At 38.8% G+C, this 27,928-nt stretch overlaps 1 protein-coding gene across 2 annotated transcripts; it reads left to right on the forward strand.

Moving 5' to 3' along the window:
- The first annotated feature begins 66 nt into the window (after nucleotides 1-66).
- Nucleotides 67-19,980, forward strand: CTNS (cystinosin, lysosomal cystine transporter). Of its 2 annotated transcripts, none has more exons than XM_063449319.1 (11): nucleotides 67-99; nucleotides 717-818; nucleotides 2,931-3,042; nucleotides 4,806-4,890; nucleotides 7,408-7,511; nucleotides 8,239-8,370; nucleotides 10,132-10,231; nucleotides 10,328-10,447; nucleotides 12,397-12,567; nucleotides 18,041-18,158; nucleotides 19,607-19,980. In XM_063449319.1, the coding sequence occupies exons 2-11, from the start codon at nucleotides 746-748 to the stop codon at nucleotides 19,738-19,740; spliced, it is 1,149 nt and encodes a 382-aa protein (XP_063305389.1). In that variant the 5' UTR covers nucleotides 67-99; nucleotides 717-745; the 3' UTR covers nucleotides 19,741-19,980. The 2 variants fall into 2 exon arrangements, with proteins under 2 accessions (XP_063305389.1, XP_063305398.1); XM_063449328.1 differs by having other exon boundaries at nucleotides 67-89.
- The last annotated feature ends 7,948 nt before the right edge of the window (nucleotides 19,981-27,928 follow it).

Genomic DNA, 27,928 nt, shown 5'->3' on the forward strand with positions numbered 1-27,928 from the left:
AGTGGAGGCGGTGGTGATGCTGGCTTTAGAGTCATGTGACTGGTAAGTGAGAAGCAATATCTGTTTGGAGAAGCAGCAGCTGTGAACTGGTAAACCAGGGTGAGGGCAGCACTATTAATGTACTGTCTGTCAGCATAAGGATATATTGTTATTATTATTATTTATTATTGTTATAACTTTCTAACTTCACTAGGCTTCTTTCAAAGCCTCCAGTCCGTAATAAATCCATTAAAGCTGGTTTAAAGCGAATTACGTCTGTGTTTAACAGTATGTTTACATGGTTCACTTCTGTAGAGAATGTCTATACAAATCTCGCATATATATATATTAACTCTGAGGATAAAACTTTCAGCAGCTGCTAATTTCCAGTAGCTAAAAATGTAGTTTTGCATTTTGTGAATTTCTGTTACTCTATACTATTACAACAGCCTTTTAATTGAATAGCAGCGTATCAGTAAAAATGACCAACAATCTTCAAATCAAGCCCACATTTGGATACATTAATTTCACACTTGATACATTATGTATATAATCAGTAAGTTCTTATGTTACATTAAAAGGTCAGTCTAGTCACCATAACCACTACATGCTGTTATGGAGTCCCTGGGGTACTGCTCCTGTATACATAACAAAAATGAATAGTCAAAGGGCTATTTTGAAAGAAAGAAGAAAACACCAACTAAATGTTTTTATTTATTTTTTTGCCTTTATTTTAGTTACATAGCCCATTGACAGCTACAGAATCATGGATATCTTACTGAAACACTATAATTTGGCATTCATCTTGTGCTGCTTGCTGAAGTCATTCAAACATTGTGGTAAGTAGAAACTTAAATGGAAGCTTAGATGGATCTTCCACATTTACCTTTATTATATAAAGCAATTATTAGAAATACATGTAAAAAGGTGAAACCAGTGGTCGATATTTTATTGGTATTCTTTGATTTGAGCCAACTGCAGTCACTTGTTGACACAGTGGGTAGAAACCAAGAAACGGCTAACATCTCTCTCACGATCCTTGGTCTCACACACTAGATTCAATAATAAATTAGTTAGCATAGTGCTGTTGATATCTACTGCAGATGGTCTATATAGCTACAGTAGATATTTCAATAAAATGTTGCAATACTGGCAACATGAATGTGTTTTACTGTTTCTAAGATGCTAAAACACAACCACACCAGGTCTCTGCAATCATACATTAGTCAGTTCACTCAGGATTCCAAATATCCACCTGTCCTCTCATCTAGTGTAAGCGGAAAATGAGTTTCAGAAATGGAGTCTTATCTTACCGTCAGCCAGCAGGATTTTCATCTATGGTTCTATCTGAATGCTAAGCAGATTGCACTGTGCTGCTGGCATTGTAGACTGGCATCAGAATGACTGTGTACTACAGTCTGGTCATACATAACTGAGAAAAATGTGTATACTAAGTTTGGTCAGGAGGCAGAGTGAACCGCAGCACTCATTGCAAAAACTGATCTGAAAGCAGGCAAGCGGCTCAAGCTGTGCTCAGTTTGTTTGACAGTGATGTGAGTCCATGTGCTGCCTGTTTGCTGCCCTGATGCCACACACAAAGCCCATGTGCAGTTTTATGAATTCTGTGCAGCCTCCCATACTAAACCATTACCTGCTCTCTATCGCCTGCTCTTCCTTCTTCCATGGAAATCTTGCGGAGGAGCATAGTATCTTGCTGTGGGAAGGGAGAGTTACCAGGCAGTTCAGCTAACAGATTGTTTAGCACAAGCAGGGAGAGTGGAAAGTACCTCCAGCCAAAATGCAGTACAGATGTATAGAACTTAGTCTGGTAGAAAAGACAGCTTATACTTGTGTGTGTGTGTGTGTGTGTGTGTGAGATATTAGGTGCTTCTCTATGTCCAATTGATTTTTCAGTTTGGGAATGTATTTTGTATTTGTCTGTGCTGTGAAAGTTCTCTATAGATCCGAATCCCTCATAAATACATATATTTATACAGACATACAAATCTGCGCACATATATGTAAAGGCACACTAGCTTGCATGCTTTTATTTACATACAGACAACTCTACATATGTATAAAAGCAGACACCTCCATATGTATATATTTGTAGAGATAAAACAATACGCACCTATTAAGTTTGCATAATGATCTATAGCCCCACACACATTTACATAGACATACAACTTTAAACCTTGAATTCACACACGCACTATTCATCAATGTGCATTCACATTGTCATGCACTGACAATCCCCACACTAATACACCCTTGCATTCACACACTGTCCCATCACAAACACTGTCCCTCCACATATACGCCCTTGCTTTCCACACGACCCTTCACACTGCATTTGCATAGTAGACTTGCAATACTAACTGTCCACAAAATATATTTATATATTCACACACCGAATTAGCCCAGCACACAGACACACATCTGCCTTAATACACTCACTGCCACTCTGAGCTGTCAAAAAAATAAGGGTAAAAATTTTTTTTTTATTTATTACAAGCACTTTTCATAGCAAGCAACTAACTTTCCAGCCTCGCTAGTAGGTGGGAACTTGAAATTGTGAGTCATGACCTATTATATATCTTCTAATCTAACCAGTTGACATGTCTACATGCTTTATGTTGAGTTGCCGCTTCATGATTTGCTGTTTGGCTTTTTGCCAATCTTGCACCTTATAAAGTGGTCACTGATTGATGTAAACTCATAAATAAACAAACTGTGGGTTTGCAAGAGAACAGTGAAGTTAATGCCCATTACAATTATGTCCATTAAATAATTACAATCACAATTATGTCCACTGATAGGTAGGTACATATCATTTTAAAATTCCCATTTAGTGAATAACCCAATATATACTTATTTTGTAACACTTTGTTTTTGTAAAGTAAAGCATAAATTACAGACACAGTCTTATATTCTTTTTTTGCTTTTATCAGATGCCAGCTCTGAACTTTCTGTTCTGTGGTTTGATGCTGCCTCTGTGATTTCTTTACCAGAAGTGGTTACATTACAAAATGGAACCTCTACCAACATAAGTATTGCATCAAAGTAAGTGGTTCTGTTATCATTACCAGTTTAAGCATATATATTTGAAAGGAGAAATCAGTTTACTGTTAATCCCTCTTTATTTCATTAGAAGCCTCTAATGAGATGAAGACTAATTAACCATAGTAGTTGTGCTGTAAGCTCCTATTATATCGCAGAACTCTTAAATCCCTTGTGCCGTTTGGTGCCAGAGAACAAATTTAAAGGATGATGGTGGGACAGGAAGTTTATAAAACTATAAAAGAGCCAAACTGCTGCTCTGAACAAAACTGTGTATAAAGCGAACACATCTGGGGTATGTATGGCTGCAATAATTTTATAGAGCAGTTCCACTTATCATCATTCAGGGACGATGATCAATCCCCATAAATAAGAATGAGATGCTTCTGATTGGTAGAGCTACTTCCTGATGATGGAGAAGTCTGTCTAAAAGTACTGGGTCATGTTTTACCATTGTTTTTTGTAAACCTATAGCATTCAGAAAAACATAATTTTTGTGCCAATCGGGGCAATTTGCTACATTTTGGCCTGAGAAAGTGATTTGCCTTAATTGACGGTGTATTTTAATAACTTAGACAAAAAAAACCCACCTTATTAAACCACAGTGGCCCGTAGGTCACTGAGGTTTAGGATCTATGAAAGGTGGGGATTAATATATTGGATGTATCCGTAACAAAACAAGATAAAAAAAAAAAAAAAAAGGTCTATATTACACCTGGACCAATCCGATATGTGCTTGTGATAATACATACAGATACAAATGGTAGGTATCTTGAATTGGGAAAGTTATCACCCTACCCACCTGAAAAAGAGTTATCCCAATTGGGTATTTGCACTTGAAATGCAACTGCTTGTCTGAGGATGATTTTAATCTCTTCGTTTGGCCTTTAGACAGAAGGGGTATCCCAACATCCCTTATGTATAAAGCATATTTAAGAGCTGTGGAGAAAAAGAAGGAAACCCTTCTCTCTACTAGTTGTAGCCAAAAGAGGGAATCTAAATTAATTAGATTTGTTGCCACGTTTGACTAGAATTTGTACTTTTTAAATTATTTAAAAACATATTTATTTTTTTTTACTTTCCATTCTGTGTGTGACAAGCTGTTTCCTGCTGAGTTTTTATATAGGTAAATTAGCACCCATCTTTTCACCTTAGCCCTGACACTCTGTCCCAGGAAGGGGACTCCTCTCCTTGTAATATATCTATCTCTCCCCTTGAATATATATATATATAATGTGAATATATATATATATATATATATATATATATATATATATATATATATATATATATATATATATCCCAATTGTGTGATTATAGGAAGAGTTGCTTTGTTTATCCTACGTATAGAGGGTTTAGGCAATATGCCCCTTCATGTCACAATAGGAGGTATATTTACTAGTCTATGTTTTGTTTACCCTTAATGTAAGGGATTTAGGGCAATATGCCCCGTTATGCTATGAGAGGTATACTAACTAGTCTAGCTAGCTATATTCTTTTATGCTATAATGTGAGTTTAACCAACTAGGTTATGAATTGTTCTGTCTACCCTATGTTTCACTCGGGCTTACAGGGTTTAGGCAGTATGCCCTTTCATGTCAAAATAGGTGGTTTACTCTTTTTTGTTAGGAGAAGCCTCCTGTAGGCTGTTCCATAGGCTATATGAAGACCGTTAAAGTTCTGCTCCTGGGGGGGGGGGCGGGGGTCAAACTGTACATCAATGTGGTAAATGGTCATAATGTAGTTTATTTTATTTTCACTCTCAGGGTTCCATCAAATGAAACAGCGGTATTTGCTCTTAATATTACCTATTCTTCAAAGAACACAACCATTATCCAGCTTCCAGACCAAGTAAGACACTATCTGCATTTTACAAAAGTCAGTGGATTGTTTAAGATTAGTTTTTCTTTCCCTATCTTGGTCTTTCTGTCATAGTGCTTTTTTTTCTTTTTTTCTTTATTGTAAATCTCCAGTACCAACCAAGGGAATTTTATACGCTGATCAGCCACAACATTAAAACCACTGACACCTGACGCAAATAGCATCGATTCTATTGCTACAATAGCGCCTGTCAGTGGGTGGAATATATTAGACAGCAAGTGAACAATCTATTCTTGAATTTCATGTATTGGGAGCAGGAAAAATGGGCAAGCGAAAAGATCTGTGTGACTTTGATAAGGGCCAAAAGTGATGGATAGATGACTGGGTCAGAGCATTTCCAATACAGCAAGTCTTGTGTGCTGTTCCTGGTATGCAGTGGTTAGTACCCCCCAAAGGTGGTGCAAGGAAGGACAAGCGGTGAACCAGCATCAGAGTCAATGCTTAATGATGGATGTGGTGAGTGAAAGCTAGCCCATCTGGTCTGATCACACAGAAGAGCTGAAATTGCTCTAAAACGTAATGCTCCGATCACACAGAAGAGCTGCAGTAGCTGAAATTGCTATAAAACTTAATGCTGGCCGTAATAGAAAGGTGTCAGAACACACAGTGCATCGCAGTTTGCTTTGTATGGGGCTGCGTAGCTGCAGAGCAGTCAGAGTGCCCATGATAACTCATGCCCACAGCTGAAAGCATCTTCAGTGGGGTATGAGTGTCAGTACTGAGCCATGGAGCAATGGAAGAAGGTTGCCTGGTCACATTTTCTTTTAGATCAGGTAGATGGCCAGGTGCATTCTTTACCTGAAGAACAGATGACGGCAGAATGCACTATGGCAGCCAAACTAAATTCGGTGCTATTATTGTTGTCAACAAAATGTCATTTATTCTTTTGGTTACGTTAATTTCCGTTTGTTAAATGTAAATTGTATCCCCCTCGGGAAGCCACAGGAACTTCACTTACCGAGCTCGCGCAGAAGTATTTACTCAACAAACCTAGGTTGAAAATTAATATGAGACCTTCCGTCAATTTAGGAATAGTTCTATGAAATTTCTCACATTTAGGTTTTATTCTCTAAATTCCACATTTCGGCTTATTGAAATCCAAATGGCGAAATGCAGGCTATAACAGCCCAGCTGTGACGGTAACTGGGTTGGAGAATTTTACCAGATCAGCTATTTTAGCTTTGATGTTGCCATTCAGATTTCAATTTTGCTATAATTCAATGTGTAGTGAATAAATGTCATTGTGTTTCACATGTCTCCTATTAGTGGTGGAATGTGTGAAGAATTTGGACACAAATAGTTTTTTTTTTTACTTGGAATATTTTGTATAGTGAAACCATTGTACCACGTTACCAGGCCATGTTTTCAGTTTGCCCCCGTGTGGCTGGTTAGAAACAAATTTCAAAGCTCGCAACGATTGTATTGCTTAGAATGAGCTGATATAAAACCTGTTCTGCTTTGTGTACCGCAGTAGTGTTATGGGTGTATAATAATCACTTTAGCCACCAAACTCACTCTGAGTACGGATGGGAGTGCTTCATATTGTGACACCTAGCAATCTGCGTTCTGTGTCTTGTGCTCTGGTAACCGAAAAAAAAAATTAGGAAGTTTGTTATTTCAAAGTAGATCTATTAAGTTATAATTCAAACTAATTCTAGTCATAAACATTTTAAACTGACAGATTTTTATTGCTATTCATGCAACTCTACCAAGTGTGTTCCAGCTCAGTAAGGGCACACTACAAACTGAGATGATTTAACTTTTAAAGAATAATCTTATGACGATAACATATAGAGTGCAAAATAATGTATAGCAATTCAGTTACATGCACATCTAGATCAGGATGTGGCTGATAATCTAAGCCACTTCTGGCTCATCCATTGCTCTCTTAACAGGCGTTTCGATGGATATGTAGGACTCTATTAGGCAGTAGTGTCTTTAACCCCTTAAGGACACATGACGTGTGACATGTCAAGATTCCCTTTTATTCCAGACGTTTGGTCCCTAAGGGGTTAATGAAAATAAATAAATTAATCAAACCACAGTGAGATCTGATAGGAGTGACTTACATAAGATTGATGAATAATTTAATTGTGTTTTGTTTTTGTTTCATTACCATAGAGACACCTGTGAGCATCCCGAGCACTAGCTGTCTTAAAAGACTATGAGAAGACCTGTAAAAGATAGTGGGGATTTGTTTGGCATGCTCTCTCCATAATTGTGCAAGCATGGAATTCTAGCTGCAGAGATATTCATTTTTCTAAATCTTTACTATAAGAAGTCTGTTGTGGGAGACTTATGGAGCGTCATAGCAAAGAGCACACTGTCCTAGAAAGGAATGCTTTTAAGAAAGGGCTCAGACTGCTTTTAGCTAATTTTAACTTCCTTTGGTCTCATGTTCCCTTCCAGCGATTTGTTAAAATATATTAATTTAGAATGTCATATTTTTAGCTTATAATATATGGGAGCATTTTCTTGTCTTTGTAGATTGTTCTACCCGCAAAGGCAAATCATTCATTCTTTACAGTCGAAGCTGTTGATGTGGGACAAGTTACTGCATACTTGCAAGGCAACGATTCACATAAAACTGGGTGAGTTATCTTCTAAACTTAGAACAGTTGCCAACATCCTATATTGTGTACCAATGCATGTGAAACATCCTTATCAGTGTATTCCTTTTATTTTACTTCTGCTTTGATAGCTCTGTTGTGCAAAATACCCCCAGAGATATCAGCTAGAGGGGACAAAAACGTTAAATGCATGTAACAAGAAAATCATAAGGGTCTATCATTGTATTATTAGCATCCTTACTATTATTATTATTGTGCCAACATAAACTGCAGGACTAAAGCGAAAATCTAATTATTTACCTTGATTATTATTTAACTGAGTAGTTTAAACAGAAAGCAAAACATAAGGGTTTATGCATTAACTAATGAATTAAAAAACAAATTGCAAAATGTAGACCAGAATAGCTTGGAGGTTGGAATTAAATGTCGAATTTAGTCTATTTCACAACTTGGCTATCTTATTGTATTAGATTTTGCAGTTTAGTTTTCAGATACCCTCAGTCACTGTTTAGTGAATTCTCAAAGGATTGCAATAATCTGATAAACCATACAATCCGTCATCACCAGGGGATTAGTAATCGTGGATATTTAGTAAGGACAGTACTGTTTTCTAAATGTCTTCACTGTATTAGACAGTCTTACATACCGTACTTATATAGTGGCAGGTGAGGGGGTTATCATGAAACTGATGCCAGTGAACAATGTCCTTATGTTGCTAATGCTCGAACTTATTCATCATTTTGTTTAGACCACGGATTCGCTTTCAAGTGATTCACAGCCACTTTGTGGACATTTTAGGGCAGGTCATTGGTTGGATTTACTTTCTGGCCTGGTCTGTGAGCTTCTATCCTCAGGTGTTTGAAAACTTTCGGAGAAAAAGGTACCTGGTTTGTCTCTTATCTGCATATCCTTGAATGTATCATTTGTTGTTAAATTATGAAGCTATACTTACATTAATTGCCATTATGAGATTGGCACTTTTTAAAAAATTATTATTATTCTTTAGTCCTAAAACGCCAACACATTCCACAGCGCTGTTCCAACAATTGGAACAAGTAAAAAGACAAAAGTACAATAAATCTGAGACAATACAAAATTTGACAAACATACAGGAGGAGTTGAGGGCTCTCTTCTTATAAAAACATAAAACATCTAGATGGATAGGAGGTGTGAGGAACAGGAGTTAAGGTGAGAATGATTTTAATACAGATAGAGAGATAATGGCATTTATTAGTTACTGAGTTATGTGTTAGGCTGAACAAAAATTGTCTTTAGGGACCATTTAAGGGAAGGCAGACTTGGAGAAAGTCTGATAGTGCAGAGGCCGTGCATTCAAAAGGATTGGTACAACATGAGAGAAGTCCTGCACTAGCATGGGAAGAGGTGATGATAGAAGATGCAAGGAGCAGGTCATTGTTAGATCAGAAACTAGGCTGGAGTATATTTGTTGATTATTGAGGACAGGTAGTGGGGAGCAGCATTTGGATGGGCTCTGTAGGTCAGGGTGAGAATTATTTTTATTTCATTTGAGCAATATTAAAAAGATGTGTTTTTTTTTTTTGTATTCTTTTTTTGTAATTTATATTGTAGTATTTTTTTATAAGATGCATACAACATGTAATGTACAGTAAAGTCAGTAATCCATACTGTAGTTTTAAACAAGGGAATATCAAAACCACAACTATTTCAGCGGAAATAAAACAACAACTATACATTAATATCATAATCATATAGCAGAAACCTTCTGAGAGATCTTAATCAAGGAGAGGGGCAGGGTGTGCTCCCTGTGAGAAATCTGTATGCTTCAAATAATCTAAAGTACAATTATACAACATAAAATTATTAACGCAAAGAAATAGTCACGAAAAGTAGGTTCTTATACTCCTGCTTAGATCTGGGAGACCTCTCAGGTAACCGAAGAGACTGGAGATTATGTCCTAGCCACTGCAGTGACAGCAAGACAAAAGCACCATATGTTTTTAATGTCCCAACTTGGTGCTGCTGCGTGATTGGCCTATTTAAAGAGACCAAGTTCTCCCTTTGTATTCCCAGTGATTGAGTACATTTTCGCGCCTGCAAGGTAGTAGTAGTAAGGTGGAACAGTCGTCCTTGTCTGTTCAGACAGATTGCATCCTGAGCCCCATCGGTAGGGGATGTCCTTTTTCTGTTGAGGTTTAGCCATAGAGATTGCCTGTTTGTATGGTGGCAAGTCCTGTATTGAAGACATAAAATACTGCTTTTCCATCTCCCTGTAAAATCGTATGAGCAGGAGCCCTAGGGGGGTTTGCTATTGTGAAACGACAGTCAGTGTCTTTACCCCTTGCCTTAGTAAAAGACTGGAGTCCAGAAAAATACGTGAAAATGGAGTAGCTCTTATTTCAGAATACTTTTTGGCAAAACCTCTTCTCCTGTGATGCCACAATCATGTATTTTCTTGTTTTCAATGTTTGTGCTTGTTTAAGCATTCCACCTCAGCCCGCACGTCCCTTTGAGATTTTGTTTTGTCACTGACATCCTAAATCAGTCTTTTGATAAAGTTGTAATTCACCTTTGCTGGTCCATGTTGGCTCAGCCTGCAGTATATAGGTATTATGCTGAATGTACTATTGACATATTTAAATCTCCTCTCTTATTTTTGCAGTGTCGTCGGACTAAGCTTTGACTTTTTGGCCCTAAATCTCACCGGTTTTATAGCATACAGTGTTTTTAATGTTGGGCTTTTCTGGATACCGTATATTAGGGTAGGTTTGTGTTTCTTTAATACACACATTCTTTATTTAACGTCTTTAAATACTGTAGTGAAAATGAATAATTCACACTTTATATATTAATTGCAGGAAGAATTCCTTCAGATATATCCCAGTGGTGTGATTCCAGTGGATTCAAATGATGTGTTCTTCAGCCTCCATGCAGTGCTGCTCACACTCATCACCATCGTTCAGTGCTGTATATACGAGGTGAGTGACATCTTCTAGAATGGGTATGTGGTACCAAAGAATCATGCTGTAGGTCACTTACTGTTGCCTTTTATTAAACTTTACAGCTCTATAAATGAGGGCTGGGGGGCAGAGGGGGCTTATGAAATAGGAGACAAGAGCTGGAGTTAAAGGGACTCTCCAGTGACTTACCTGTATCCATCGCTGATGTCCCTCGGCGCTGGGTCAGGCTCCGCCTACGCTCCTTCCCTGCCAACGTCAGCCAGCGGGGGAGACCTATTGCGCATGCGTGGCCGGCGGCGGGGGAGACCTATTGCGCATGCGCGGCAATGCCAAACACGCGCATTAGACGCATTAGACCTCCCCATAGGAAAGCATTGAATAATGCTTTCAATGCTTTCCTATGGGGATTTCGGCGACACTGAAGGTCCTCACATTGCGTGAAGACGTCCAGCGTCGTTCTAACACACTTTTCGTGTTCTATCACAGAAGTGTCCTCTAGTGGCTGTCTAGTAGATAGCCACTAGAGGAGGAGTTAACCCTGCAATGTAAATATTGCAGTTTATGAAAACTGCAATATTTACAGTTGCAGGGTTAAGAGTAGTGGGAGTTGGCACCCAGACCACTCCAATGGGCAGAAGTAGTCTGGGTGCCTGGAGTGTCCCTTTTAAGGTGTATTCATGTATTCATTCATGCGTTTGGAATACTGCAATAAGAAAATCACAAAGGCTGTTTGCACAATGCAGCCTTGGGCACATGGCATTCCCTTTTAAAGGGATGCCTTCAGTTTCCTGGAAAATTTAAAAAGTAAAGGGAAATAACGGATCCCCTTTACATAAACGAGACGCTTAAATCAAGCAGCAACCCATTTGTTTTTCTCCTTACATCAAGTTATTAGTAAATCATTCCACCATAATAATATTAGTGATAATATTAATAAGTATATAAACAGTAAAAAGGCGTTTTTTCACTAAACTCTAAATCGCAAAATTATAGGCAAGGTTTGCTGTTTTGGCCTGTATTTTGCTCCCCCCGAATTTCAGTCTGCTACAGTTGGGGGTTTAGTGAACATAGCTAGAGCAGCCTCAATGTGCGGAGGGCTTGTGTATTAATATAAAGGATAAATCCATTCACATGCAGTAGTTCCTGCTGTTTAATTCTTTAAACGCAGGGACTGAGATCTGTTCTTTATGTCTGTAGTTTTATTTATAACTTTTTTTTTCTGAAAAGTCATCCAACTGTTTGTGCAGTACGGACAGGGCCAGGTTAACAGCCCAGTGGGCCTGGTGCTGACAATTATGACGGGCCTAATTACAGAATCATATCGACCAAAAACACTAAAACACTCCCAAGCGTCATGTATCTGATGGAGATGCTGTGTGTATATATATATATTTATTTTTTTTTTTTAAATCAATGGGCCTGGGCCTGGAGCTGCAGCTCCATCAGCCCCTATGTTAATCCGGCCCTGAGTACGGAGAATAATTATAAAACGTGTTGCTAACAGAGAAATGAGGCAGAGTTCAAAAGTGGGAAAAATCACCTTGGAAACCAGTTGAACCAACAGATACTTCCCATAGATTTCCATGGTGACCAGTCCACTTGTAGGATTTTACTCCAATTTTCCAGCTTCTCATTTATTTTTTATTTGAAATATTTGTGTGTGTGTGTTACAAAATCAAGCCTTACAAATAGCATGCAATTGTGCAGAAATACACCACGTTTGGCAGTCTATTCACTTGTCAGTGCTTGTTGTCTTGATGAGCAGTTTTTGATTTTTTTTCTCCGAAATAATAAAGCTTTTGTCTCCTCTTTTCTACACAAAACCAGTTATTAATAAAGAGCCAGTTCTGCTTTCACAGAAAAAACTCTGTCCTTTTCAGTTTTGTTCTAGAACAATTTGTGAATGATAACATTAAACTGTAATAGCAGGATACATTAAATGACCCATTTATTTTTGTTCTTCCCAGCGTGGAACTCAGAAAGTCTCCAGAGTGGCCATTGTTGTCCTTGTAGTTGCTTGGCTGTCTGCGTTTTGCATGTTGTTCGTGGCCCTGGGTGGGAAAATCACTTGGCTTCAGTTTCTATTCTGCTTCTCGTACATTAAGTTGGCCATCACGCTGATGAAGTACTTCCCACAGGTAAGCTCGTTCCGCTTGTTCTTTGAAATCGTGCATACCATTGTTTTCTTTTGTTATCACAAGATTCTAAAATGTATTTTCAATTACACATTTTTAAGAAAAAGGAAAGGAATAATATGTATAATGGAGTCAGTAATGTATATGGAGTTATTCACTAAACCGGGAATTAAACAAAGGAAATGCAAAAATTTTTTTACAAAAATCATAGGGTTGAGAGGGAGATGTCAGGAGTGAGTAGGGATGGAACGAAGGATGACTGAATGAATTGGAGAATACGCTAGTGCCCCATTTTTTTTTTATCCATTATGAAAATACATTATTAGTGTGCTAACCTTTAACCCAGATCCCATGATTGCATCACTTAAAGGGACACTCTAATCATGAAAACAACTTTTGCTCAATGACATGGTGCTCAGTTCTCTGCCATTTAAATTACTTTGTTTATACAGCCATAGCTATACCAAAGTCCCCATCCAGACCCAAATGCAAAGATCTGATCTCCTTGCTTGGAAACATTGACACCCTGTTGCCCTGGTACTAGCGTAACATTTTGTCGGTGGGTGAATGAGAGAAGAAAGAGCTGGGTGGTCATCTTCTGGTTTAACATCTGATATCCTCCTTTATTATTATATTGTTTTTTCTCTACCTCATATTGTTATATTGGTTTACAATCCCCTTTGCACTTTGTTTTATTATAGAAACAGAATATCGATTATATTTTAATTAGTTTTTTTTCATTAATTTTTATGAAAGCTAAATGTTGTGGTAAGATTTGAATTACACGCAAATTGATTTATTTCAGTGAATCATTTACAGAGTGTAGTATGTAACTCTAACAAAACCAACATATCTATAATAAAAGTGAGAACGTGTTTGACCCTTTTGTTGCATGGAGGACCACACCACATGTCTCTCTTCAAGTTCAGTTTTCACCCTTGACTGTATACTGATCATTTTTTCTAATTTACTTTTACAACCTTATAAGGGAAGAGCATTTATACTCGAAATTCCCTTCTCAGAATTGTCGTTCGTAAAAGTTCCATCAGTAAAAGCACATCCTAAACTTCTCTCTTTCATCTGGTGTTTTCCCTGCTCCCCTTAAGCATGCTACTGTTGTACCCATCTTTAAAAAGCCATCCCTAGACCCGTCTTACCCTTTCAACTATCGTCCCATATCCCTGCTTCCTTTTTCCTCAAAACTTCTAGAAAGAATTCCTAAATTCCAACTCCCTACTCGATCCTTTTCAATTTGACTTTCGTCCCCTCAACTCTACTGAGATTGCTCTTATTAAACTTACAAATGTAAAAAAACTTATAAAAGCGGTACACACAAAAATAACACAACAAAATAATCAAAAAAGAGAAGCAGCTCCAAACCCACTCTAGCGAATTGATGAGTTATACACTCAGAAATAGAAAATAGGGTGTGTGCGCTTATAAATATAAATATAAATAAATGATATAAAATAATTATCAAAACCTTTTATTAATTATCACAAATATAAAAAAAATTAATAAGCAGGGGGCCGATTCCAATCTCCACTGTTGTATCTAACCGGACAAATAAATACAAATGTATCACTACAAAAAGTAACAAAATATATATATAACACTAGATGTATCCACTAACTAACTTCACTAAATAGCCATTAAAGGTGGAAAGACCTAAATGTAAAATATATAAAAGATCAATGACTAAGTAGAGATAGAGCGGATACAACAAATAGCGAAATAAAACACAAAAAATAAAAATACCAGTGTACACAATAATAATAATATATAAAAAAATATACCTGACCTCGGTGTGGGCCCCCACCAGAGGTAAATATAACCAAAAAGAAAAAATTATAACACTCTAATATAAAAATAAAAAAACGGCAAACATCCAGAAGAATTTGCTGGGTCGGCAGAATATAAATGCTATCGGGCGGTTCCAAAAAGCAACCAGATGAACCCTGGTCGGGATCTTCAAAAAAGACCGTGGTGGAGATGGAGTAGGGAAAATAAAATAAATAGGTGCAGAGTGATGAAGGAACTGCCCGGATAGCAACAGCCCATAATCATATGCCGCGGTCGGGATCTTCAAAAAAGACCGCGGTATTCAGCCAAAGATAGAGACGGGACGTCAAACTCAGGGGGAAATGGAGAGGAGGCACAGCCCACAGATCGACGCGTTTTGTCCCAAGCTGTGGGACTTTATCAAGATCAGTACGTGTACGTAAACCCCCACCCAGGGTTTAAATACCTGCTCAAAATAGAACCAGCAGGTAATCCCCGGAGTGGATAATTATAGGTAATCAATCAAAATGAGTGAAACCTATTAAACATAAAACATACACTAATGGCATTTATAATATTAATAATTTAACAAACATATTAATAAAAATTAAAACACTTTGCAAAATAATTCTACAAAATCTGGTATAATACCAGCTTAAGAAGCTCTATTAAAAATTAACCAAATAATATAAAAAATTTATAATAATTTCTATTAGACAGCAAAAATCTAAATCAGGAAAAAGAAGGAAAAATCTACATACAAGATAGGTGTATGTAGATTTGCAGATATCACCCATATCGATATATCTCGGTCATACAGCTACATATATTTCTCTTAAGCAGACAAACTTGTGCCACATAAACCCAGAACAAACAAAAAAAAAGGAAAAAAAGGAGAGGCTCAAACTAGAAAAGTTCTAACTCCTCGTTTAAGTCATTTGGTGTAAGGGAATCTAATCTAAAAATCCCATAAGGACAGCCCTGATAAGGTGTCTTTTCCTGATAGCAGGATCCTTAGTGGGGGGTATATACTCTATTCCCATCACTTTAATCAATGCTGGGTCACTATTGTGGAACAACTCGAAGTGTCGTGCAACCGAAGATCTCCTATCTTTATTCAATGTGGCCAGTCTGTGCTCTCTAAATCGGAATTTAAGAGGTCTAGTGGTCTGTCCTAGATAATGCTGATTGCAAGGGCAAATCAAAAGGTATACAACAAAGGAGGTACTACATGTAATCCTATGAGTCACCACAAAAGTTTATTCTCCCCTATATGATTTAAAAGTGGACATATTATGGCAGATGTACCCACAGGTCAGACATCTACTCTGCCCACAGCGCATATTGTTGACACCATTCTTACTAGTAATTTGCCCATCCAAATTGTCCCTTAGTTTAAATGGAGCCAATTTTTTTTTTTTAAATTTAGGGCTTTCCTAAAAGTAATATTCGGGAGTTCTGAGATACTAAAACAAAGTAAAGGATCCTTTTTAAGAATAGACCAGTATTTATAAAAGACGCTAATAATGTCATCATAACACTTGTTGAAAACCGTAGTAAAGACAGGAGTAGTCCCTACTTAGTACTAATATTGTACTTAGCTCTCCTTTTTTGTGGGCAATTATACTCATCTAAAAGATTAAGGATAAGTTTGTGATTACTAGTGTGTGACACCCTCTCCAAGTGCAACTCCTGATCGAATGGCAGTACCCTATCCTTCAAAAGGCCTGATGGAGTAACAAGATCCTCCCTTTCTAATGCCCCTGACCTCAAATAGGCCCGTCTGATCTGTTTAGCAGGATAAGCTTTCTCTATGAAGCGACCGCATAATAAGAGGGACTCTCTCATAATCCAAAAGGGAGGAGCAGTTACGTCTTAACCTGACAAATTGGCCAGAAGGAATATTCTGGATCCAAGTCGGATGGTGGCCACTGTCAGCATGGAGGTACCCATTAACGTCAACACTCTTTTTATAGGCCCTAGTTAAAACTCTCCCCTGAGAACCTATCAGAGTGAGATCAAGAAAATCAATAGTGGACAGATGTCTATGGTAGGTAAAAGTAAGACCCCATTGGTTATTATTTAAATAGGAATGAAAGTATTCTATTTCCTCCCAACTTACAAATGACCTAATTGCAGCTTATTCCAAAGGCCACTACTCCATACTAATTCTTCTTGACCTCTCTTCTGCCTTTAACACTGTTGATCATGTCCTCCTTCTCCAAACTCTTCAATCCCTTGGTCTCTGTGACACTGTCCTCTCGTGGTTCTCCTCCTATCTCTCCCAACGTTCGTTTAGTGTCTCCTTTTGTAATAACAGCTCTTCCTCTTGCCCTGTCTCAGTTGGAGTTCCCTAAGGATCTGTTCTTGGTCCCCTTCTGTTCTCTCTTTATACTGCCTCTCTTAACTCCTTTGGATTCCGCTATCATCTGTATGCCGACGACACACAGATATAGCTCTCCTCCCCTGATCTCTCCCCTGCGGTCTTGCAACGTGTCACTGCTTGCCTTTTTTCAATTTCTGATTGGATGCCCTCCCGCTTTCTGAAACTCTAAAACTGAGCTTCTTATTTTCCCCCCTCAAAATGCTGATCCTCCTCCACTTTCCCTGCAAGTTGATGGCGCTTCCATCAGTCCATCGTTGTCTTGGTGTTATCTTTGATCCTGGCCTCACCTTTGCGCCGCCTATTCAGTATGTTGCTATAACCTGTCGATTCCTCCTCAAAAATATCACCTGCATCCGCCCTTTTTTCACGCAAGATGCTGCCAAGGAGCTTGTTTATGCTCTGGTAATCTCTCGCATTGATTACGGTAATTCTCTCCTACTTGGTCTCACCAAAAGCCGAACTGCCCTGCTACAATCTGTATTGAAAGCTGCAGCCAGGCTACTCTTTCTCACCCGTCGTTCCTCCCATATCTCGCCCCTCTGTCGATCCTTACACTGACTTCCTGTATCATATAGATGTCAATTCAAAATACTAACCCTTACCTGTAAAGCTCTAGCCTCTCTTACATTTCTTCCCTGATTCATAGATATGTCCCTTCTCGGTCTCTCCGCTCTGCCAGTGGCCTTCTCCTGTCCGCTGCTCGCATGCTTACTGCTAACTTGCGCTTGCAGGACTCGCGGGTAGCTCCCTTCTTTTGGAACAGCCTGCCTACCCCCATCAGACTCTCCTCTAGTCTCCAATTGTTTAAGAAGTCCCTCAAAACACATCTGTTCAGAAATACTTATGGACTCCCAGAGTAACAAATCTATATTTACCCAAGTCTGTCTCTTGCTCTCCTAAAGAGTCATACTCCACTCTCACCTCCAGCTCTGCTACTTTTCCACCTTGTTTGGTGGCTGTCACCCTTGCTGCCCCGTTGTGTATTTGTACCCCACCCACATTTACCTATTGTTCCTGTGTCACTGTGTAATTGTCTCATGTATTGTAAATTCCTCCCCTTTCATAATATTGTAAAGCGCTGCAGAATTAGTTGGCGCTGTATAAATACAAATAATAATAATATTAATAGAGCCATTTCCAGAGTGATTGCTCCATTTTTAGACCCAAAATTACTTTTGATAAATAATCTTCACTATACGGGTAGGAACCTGTGCTAAATATTTAAAGTTGTGCCCCAGAAATAGTGACCTAGATTGTATAAATGGCTCTATATCAAATCACCATGATCTTGATTTGCTTTAATCTCAGGCTTTTATGAATTTCCGTCGGAAAAGCACAGAAGGTTGGAGTATCGGAAACGTTCTGCTTGATTTCACTGGGGGAAGTTTCAGCATTATCCAGATGTTCTTACAGTCCTATAATAACGGTGAGTTTGAGAAAAGGCAAATCAGAAAGTTGTCCAATTTTTTTGCAGGCCCTTACACATTCACAATGTGAATTTAACAAATGAATCTGACGGGGGGAAAAAAAAGGATTTTAAAATCTTTGTCTACACTGTGACACCCCTATTTAACCTGGTATTTAAATGAATTATCCCTACTGAAGTAAGCATTGTGCTGCATGATTAACAGAGACAGCTATTCTAAAATCCTTTACCCATGCACTTGTATTTCCTTGTGCTATCACAGTTTATATATTGCTCCGTGTGCTCTTTACTGCAGTTTACCAGGTTTAATATTTTTTACAGTATGTTCCAGAAAGTGTTACTTTTAATAAAATAAACAGGGCAGGGAAATATATATCCCTAAATAGTAGCCTATATAACTGGCGTTCGTAACTGCTCGATAATAGTTCTTGACCTTTAGCCGGTATCACGGTTTGGGAAATCTGATTTGTGATCACTTTAAGTCAGTAACTTCGCCTAATTCAGAAAATATCATGATTTTACAACTGGGTCAAACCATGATTTCATCATTAATCTTGTGAAGTTGAGCTTGATTGGCCATTATTGCAAGGTTTACGATTAAGAAAAATTGTCGCTTTTGGAGTATTTTCATTTGCATCATTGGTTGAAGGTAACAGAATTTAAAGGAACACTACAGTTTCAGGATTACAAACATAAATTCCTGGCATTACAGTGCAGGAATCGCTGTTCAAGTTCCCGGCCCCGCTCTTCGTGGAGATTAAATGTTTTAATCTTCTCTTTCCTTTCATGTGGCGCCAGTCTGGCTTCGGCTGGACGTGCCTCTATGACTGAAATCATCAATCTTGATGATCTCAGCCAATAAAATGCTTTCCTGTCGGAAAGCATTGGGAGGCTTTTATGCATGCGCGGCAAAACACCCAGCTGCTCCAATCAGCATTGCCATATAGAGATGCATTGAATATAGAATCCCTTTAAATGTGTGTTATAGTTAACCCAGCATGTTTGCAGTGTTTGTGTTTCTTTAGTCTGTTCCAACAAGCCTTTCAGGTATTGTGCACATGTGCAATTGTTATGTTACTGGTTTTTCTACTTTTTCGTTTAGTTACAGGGTATATTTATTCTCTAATTGGTGTTACTGATTCAGTTGCATTTGCTTTGTTTTTGGTGGTTTCTTTAAAGTGTTGATATCATTTGTGCAATGGGATCCCCAAAACTAAAGTGTTGAACATAAGGTTAAAGGTCCCGACATCACACACCAATAATGGTAAAACTGGTTGGTGTAGAAAAGTTGTGGATAGGTAGGATCAATCACAGCTTATCAGCATGTTCATAAATATCGGATATGCAAATGGATTTCCACTAAAAAAGAAGTGGCAGTTAATACAATTTTGTTTAACTGTTTATGTTCTCAGTCATAATACTAAAATGTTTTTCTTTCTTTTACACAGATGAATGGAAGTTAATATTTGGTGACCCAACGAAGTTTGGTTTGGGAGTTTTCTCTATAATTTTCGACATTGTTTTTATCACACAGCACTACTGTTTATACAGAAAGAGCGATGGCTATGAACATGTTTACTAAACATTTATACACCTTTTTTGTTGTTTTGTTTCTTTAGACTCACTAATCTAGTGCTTTTGTAAGGAGTTTAAGGAGTTTTGGACTTTTTATCTTCTCTCAATTATTGTGCCTTAAAATGTGATCATTTTTAAAGAGACTTGAATTGCTTACCGACTACAGATGTTCAGATCCTATGCAATATCCTAAAGATATTTAATCCTGAACTATTTGGAAAGAGAATATTTATGGATCTTCTTTTCTCTGAACACCAGAAGCTCTTTAAACACAAGGGAATTTCATATCACTTTTCTCACAAACCAACTCACTTTTCTTTTTTTCTTTTTTTCATGGTGCTGCAGTGTCTAAATCAAATATCTTTTGGTATTGAAAACCAGGATATTATTCAGTATCATTACTTAAGGTTACCTCAGTGACTTATATTTTTAACCAGATTGTGCAATTATTCTTTAAAGTAGGTTTCTATGATATCCGGATTTCCAAAGGATGCGTTTCTTAACAACAAACATTTACAACAAAACAAAGACATGATTTTTTGAAAATAAAATTTCCCCTTCTTGATAGAAAGCGTGCGCCACAATGAAACAACGCATTGGATCTGAAGAAGCTCGTCTGTTACTGAAAATGAAATTGGGAATTTTTTCCCACTCATACCAGCGCGGGTTACTGTGTGATTGCCCAGCTGTATACATGCCAATATTGAGGGTACAGTTACAGTGTCACATGTTTAGCACCATAATCCCTACATGTTAATTAAGTGATTTGGGGATATAGATGCTGCCGCTGCAGCCTTGCAAATTAAAATCGTACTGTTTCTGACAAAGTACTGTGTTTAATTTTTCATTCAAACAGCCACTAGGAGCTCAGGACTGGAATAAATTCAATTATTGAAACTATTTGATGTCTGCATGCAAAATATGTGTGAACTGTGTGCGTCCAGTGCTTTGCTTTATGAGAATCATCTGACAAAATCAGCTGGATTAATGAGGTCACAGAAAGCAGATCAGTTATAGAAGATATGTCTGAAATAAAAGTACAGTATAATGGGTGTTTTGTGGGATTTTGTTTGGTTTTATATATTTATTTTAGAGGACCCATTAATCCAACACTTATAAAAGGAACACAAAAAAATATATATTTTTATTTTCTCAGTTTCTTTTAAGAATACTTGAAAAATGATCACTTGTTACAAATATGGTTCGAATGGATATATAGAGAGGTTGACATTTTGACAGACATTTAAACAATTAGATTTGGTGTTTTGTGGAACATAATTTGGGAGCTTTCCAGAGAACTGTCTAGGAACATATATATTTTTAAAAATAAGAGAATCTAGTTCAATAGTCTGCTTCTCATTGAAAATATCTACAGTGACAGTAGCTTGGGTCGAAATAGGTGAAAAGTTTGAGTAACCCTATAATATGTTGAAGAATCTTACATCGTGTATTTTATGACATCAGATTGTAAATAATGGTGCGTGCTCTTGGACTAGTTAATATGCCTTCCCATCAGATGCCTAGAATTTATAGTCACATTCTAAAGTGATTTTGTAGATTTACGTATTTATGCATTCATTCACTCCTTGCCAGGACTTAGGGTTAAAACGAGAATTCCTCCTATAGAACAAAAGGCGACATTTAAAGACCTCAAATAATATATTTTGTCTTCACATTTTCTATTTGTTTACACAAAAATCAATGATTTAAATTTTTACCAAAAATGTTTTTCTTACTGTACAATATGTGGGTGTTTTTTCTCCATTTCTCAATTTGTTTAAACTTCATCTGAATAAATATGCATTGGTCATAAAATTTTAGTATGTGGTGGAATTCATTTTTTTTTCACAAATAACGGTGTAAAAAGCTGTTTGATAAGTGTGGAAGGGTTTGCTGGGGGAGCAATTGCTTCCTGTGCCTCTACTACATGGCTTAACAAATCCCATGTGATAAGGAATTTGTCCTGGGTGTTTGTGAGTGAGTGTGTGTCTCAAATTAGTGAGCGTGTCTGTTTAGGTGACCGTCCCACCTCCAATCGCACGAGAGGCAATTTTACTCACCCTTTTTCCAACGCCATGGCTGAGATAATCTTGATGATCTCTGACAATCTGTTTGTTTTCCCATAGGAGGCTATTGCACATGTGCGGCAAAACAAACAAACCAAAAACACTGCACCACTTATCATCATCTCTATGGGGAACGTTCAGCACCTCCACGCAGATTGTGCAGATGCTGAACATAGGTGAAGCACATCTAGTGGCTGTCTGAGTGACTGCTTCTCTTAAAGGCAGTGTTTACATTGAAAACCCTCCAGGGGCAAGCTATAAAGAACATAACCACTACTTTAGGCTGCATTGGTTCTGGTGACTAGTGTCCCTTTAACAATTCTATTTTTGTCATTAAAAATAACCCTGTTAGTAGGAAAAACACCCAGCTCCTAACTTTTTTTAGCTGGGTTCTAGAATCACTGCAAATTTGTCAAGCCCTGCTCTACCAGATGTGCAGTGGGATGGATATTAGCAGAGCACTGCAGCAATGAGACAACAGGAAGGAATTGTGCTAGTTTAGCACTGTGGATTTTGTGTTTGGGCTGTAATCTCAATGTTCTCCAGGGCTGGACTGGTCCATTTGGATTGCTCCTCGGACAGTGCAGCATTTAGTTCTGCCAAACTATGGGTATGACGTGGAGGTGTTTGCAGGCAGCTATAAGTTTAGATGAGACATTGATGTCAATTAAGTCATACAAAATAGTAGTCTAATACTTATAACAGGCACAGATATCTGTGAATGTTCCCATATGTTGTGGCGTTCATACAAATGGATGTTGCTGGGATACACTTGCAACTTCTGAAGCTTCCGTTTAACAGATATATATTTAATTGTGCAGTAAGTAGGACCAGCCAGACAGCGGTCCACAAATTTCATGAGCAAAAGTTTTCAAGGTTTTTTTTACAGACCCTCTGGTCAAATAAAGCCAGTGAACACACTATGACAGTTTACTTTCTATGGCATCACATATAGACGTGTAAACCAATCACCTATTATCATTACAAGTGATTTTTTTTAGATTTTTTTTGTCATATAACAATTGAGAAGGGGATTGCATTTTTAACGAATAGTCCCAACAGTTCTTACAGGGATATTTAAAAGCAAGAACTGACCCCTGACTTTTACTGTGTTATATAAAGTAATTTAACAATATGTAAAAAAAAATTAAAAAAAAATTAGAGTTACTCCTTACGTAGGCCCCCAGTGGCTACATCTGTATTCTGCAGAAGCTGTAAGTTGAACCTGCTTGGCTGATAACATCAGCTGACCTTTCTCAGCTAATTAATGCACTTCTTGTGGATAGGCAGCATCATAGGGGTTAATGATATCCATATGACACTGGTGGAGGTGGAATTACACTTTTGGCAACAAAGGGGTTAAAACCAGTAAGTGCAGCATTTCACAGCAAGAATAACTCTTTAAAAATCCTTAAACCATTTTATTTGTACAGGTTGGTAGAAATTCCACATCTTTATTGTTCTTATTGTAAAAAAAAATCCTTTCCTTTGCTACCTCTTTATAGTTTATGTTTCTCCTATGCAGGGCCGTCATCTGGAGGCTACATTCCTAATGTGTACATTTATATAGAAAATGTCGCTTTACATATATGTACACACACATACATACATACATACATACACACATACACACACACCGCCAGCAGGCTGGTTTGCATAGTGAAAATGGTTACCTGGAGACTCAAAAGATCCACCTCTGGCAGGTCTTCTTGTGAGTCCGGGCTGTCAGTGCGATGCCACAGGTTACTACAGCAACAGTCCGACGTGGCTTCTATGCAAGGGCTCACGACAAAGGGAGAGGACCTGCCGGGGGTAATATTTGGAGACTCCTTGGACAAGGCAACTGGGAGCCTGCACAGTATCACTGAGTAATGTAGTGTACCCTGCTCCTTGGCCACACGAAAGTGGCAGGAATGGGAGAATAAGAAAAATAAAAAAACTCTAAACCTCTAAAACTGCTCACTCCCGCACAGAACAGTCTCACAAATCTGCATGCATTGCACATACATCCTCTGCATTCATTATACACACATGCACAGCATCCTTGTTGGTGGACTCCTGTGGAACACTGGGAAGTGACCAGAGCTTGAGCTATGTAAATCAATTCTGATGGTAGCCTTGCTCCTTTGACATGTGATAGACAGGGGCAGGGCCGTCCCGTCCATAGGACAGACTGGAGCCATGGCTCCAGGCAAAACTGTTACAGGGGCAGCATTTTTCTGCTCCGACGGTTAGGGACCCGGGCCACCTCTGCTGCATATATATGCAGCAAGTCGGCTCTCTAATTGGGCTATTTAGGCGGCTGCCTAAATCGCCTTAGGGCAGACTGACCTTTTGGGTCCTCTGTCTATGACGAGGGCCTGACCCCATGAGGGGCTCGCCCTGTATGCCCTCCGTTCAGTCTGCCTTAGGAGAGCCTCCTGTCTGCAGCTCTGCCGGGTGTGAGCGAGTGTTACCATGGCAACACTCTGACCAGAGTTCGCAACAACTCGAGCACTTGGTCTGCAGCTCACATTCGGCAGATGTCGTGTCCTATGTATAATCCAGTTTATGAATAGATTTCCAGATAACGATTTGTATTGGACTTGGATATATTTGTATAATGTTATAATATCCCCTCTGAGGTGCCGTTTTTCCAAACTAAAGAGATTTCAATTAGTTAACCTGTCTTCATGACTAAAATGATCCATTACTTTTATTATTTTGTAGCTTGCTGCTGCCCTTTTTCTAGTGCCATAATATTATTCTTTAGAACAGGTGCCAAAAATGGCACAGCTTTTCAAAGTGTGGTCTTACCAGTGATTTATAACATGGAATTGGTAATTTCTTGCTGAGAATTAAAGGGAAACTCCAGTGCCAGGAAAACAATCCGTTTTCCTGGCACTGCGGGTCCCCTCTCCCTCCCCCTCCCACCCCCTAATCCCTGGTAGCTGAAGGGGTGAAAACCCCTTCAGTCACTTACAAGAGGCAGCGACATGTCCCACGTCGCTGCTTCTTCCTCCGCCGCCACCGCTCCTCCCAGTGATTATGTCGGCCGGTGGGCGAGACTGATCCCGCCCACCGGTCGGGGAGACCTAATGCGCATGTGCAGCAATACCACGCATGCGCATTAGAGCTCCCCATAGGAAAGCATTAAAAATGCTTTCCTATGGGGAAATGAGCAACGCTGGAGGTCCTCACACAGCGTAAGGACGTCCAGCGACGCTCTAGCACAGGCTTTCTGTGCTATGATGCAGGAAGTGACCTTTAGTGGCTGGCAAGTAGACAGCCATTAGAGGTGGAGTTAACCCTGCAAGGTAATTATTGCAGTTTATAAAAAAAAAAAAATGCAATAATTACACTTGCAGGGTTAAGAGTAGTGGGAGTTGGCACCCAGACCACTCAAATGGGCAGAAGTGATCTGGGTGCCTGGAGTGTCCCTTTAAGGCCTCATTTTATAAATGTCAATACCTTACTGGCTTTAGCCCCCTTTTGATTGACATTGCACATTGTTGACTTCATTGTTTTGCAAGCAGAAATTAGGAGGTACAAAAAAGGTTGTCTTCCTTTAAAGGGAAACTCCAGTGCCAGAAAAACGATCCGTTTTTCTGGCACTGGAGGGTCCCTCTCCCTCCCACCCACCAATCCCCGGTTACTGAAGGGGTGAAAACCCCTTCAGTCACTTACCAGGGGCAGCGACAGGTCCCACGTCGCTGCTTCCTCCTCCCCCGCCGCTCCTCCTTCTGGTTACGTCGGCCGGTGGGCGAGACTGATCTCGCCCGCCGGCCGAGGAGACCTAATGCGCATGCGCGGCAATGCCGCGCATGCGCATTAGCGCACCCCATAGGAAAGCATTGAAAATGAATTTCAATGCTTCCCTATGGGGAATAGAGCGACGCTGGAGGTCCTCACACAGCGTGAGGACGTCCAGCGACGCTCTAGCACAGAAAACCTGTGCTATGAAGCAGGAAGTGTCCTCTAGTGGCTGTCTAATAGACAGCCACTAGGGGAGGACTTAACCCTGCAAGGTAAATATTGCAGTTTTAAAAAAACTGCAATAATTACACTTGCAGGGTTAAGGGTAGTGGGAGTTGGCACCCAGACCACTCCAATGAGCTGAAGTGGTCTGGGTGCCTGGAGTGTCCCTTTAAAGAGAAGTCTTGGAATTACAAGTGCAGCTGTTGATACAATTATATGATCTTTTTGCAGACTCCCAGATCTCACATGGTTCTATATAAATCTGCAAACGATGACAGCCACATGATTCATGGCTTTTGTGGGCAGAGATAATTCTGCATGTCAGCAGCTACAGCCAAGGCAGATAATAAACAGCCTGCAGGACCCCTAATACCAACAATTGAATATTTTATAGACTAAAATAGGACACATTACAAAGTATTACAGGCACGTGTTTTTAGTAAATCAGTTATATGATCAACTAGATCTTCAAAAATTCATTTAGGAATCAACATTTTTTTTTACCAGTAATCCCAGTAGTTTTTGGCCTTACTCCAATAACGTTACTGTCACAAAAGTAATCCGTTCCAGCCTTCAGTTTTGATATCTAAAGTTCAAACACACTTTTAAACAAGTGGTTCTTATCCAGGACTCATGTGCTTCCTTGGCTTTGTTAGCGGGTACCCAATGGGATCATATTCATCAGGCAGATATTTTGCTACTCACTATAACTGGTTCCTATAGCAACACTGGCTTCTTAGTGCAATGATAGTGGGAATAGTTTGATGATTGTAGCATACACAGTTATAGAATGGGTCACTGAGGTCATTTTTAAATTTGAGGAGGTATTAAAACTGATATCTTGACCAAATTAAATAAAATGACATCTTTATTAATAAAGTGAAAATAAAAATAGCAAATTTAGGATAAAATAGCCATTAAAAAGAAATAACAAAAATCTGTCATAGCTCACCTTATTAGCCCTAGAGTTTGCAATTTGATTTAAGTCACTGTTGTGTGCATAAAGTCAAACAAAGGTATACCCATTCTTAACAAGGAATGTGCAAAGGTTCAATAAATCAAAATCAGTGAACCAAGACACAGACATGCTGTCTTCATATCAACATCATGGCATCCTATATTCACTTTTAGGCGAGCAACACAGTTGCTGAGGCATTGACAGGAACCGAACAGCCTCAGAATATTCTCTGCCACGTGCTCAACAGCTTATATGGAATAGATCTCCAATCAACTGCATCTAGTGCAGGGATAGGCAACCTTCGGCACTAGATGTTGTGGACTACATCCCCCATAATGCTCTTACACCCATAATACTGGCAAAGCATCATGGTAGGTGTAGTCCAAAACATCTGGAGTGCCAGAGGTTGCATATGCATGACTAGTGGTTGACTAAACCTCATATGCATTTTAGTCTATAACAACTTTATATAACAAGCCATCATTTTAATGCACTTGAACTAATACAGCCCTTGAGTGTGTGATTTTTTTCTCTCTCAAATTGCAGTAAAAGCACCCATCTCTGAGAAACATTGCAATACATATTTGTCATCAGTGTTTCTTTGTGGGAAGCATTTGAGTGGACCATGACCAACAATAATGGATGTAAGTTTGGGACAAAAAGGGTGTGTGTCGTCATTAGCTTCAGAGGCTAATTCTGCAGTTATTTATAGGTGTTTTTTAAGGCTTGGTAAAATATTTTGTGCAACTATTAGCAAATTGTATATTTTTTTGCAAAAACTATCCATACTAAAAAAAAAAAAAAAAAAAGCACTTTTTGGATAGAGAATAATGGGCTGTTGGACCCTGCATGGAAACAATTGATTAATCCAGGTATATGGAGAGAATATTAGTATATTGGGATTAAACGTTTGGCAACACAGTGAATTGCATATTTTAGGTCAAACTAACAAAACACTCCATCTCCACTATAAAACCTTAAATTTGCAATTTCCTGGTTAATTCATAGTTTATTAAATGTGAGTGTAAATCACAGCCAGGATAGGAGGGGAGAGGGGGGCTAAGACTGCATGAACTTACCTCATCCTTTTCTCTCCTGCCTCAATCTCAATACAGGGGTGGGTGTTGCACTTCTGTAACCCCCATTTCCACTCCACATGGTCTCTTCAATGATTTCCCCTGTGTTGGAACACTTCCGCAGACAGGGCCAGCTAG

The sequence above is a fragment of the Pelobates fuscus genome, chromosome 1 (genome assembly GCF_036172605.1).
Source record: "Pelobates fuscus isolate aPelFus1 chromosome 1, aPelFus1.pri, whole genome shotgun sequence".
Classification (NCBI taxonomy): domain Eukaryota; kingdom Metazoa; phylum Chordata; class Amphibia; order Anura; family Pelobatidae; genus Pelobates; species Pelobates fuscus.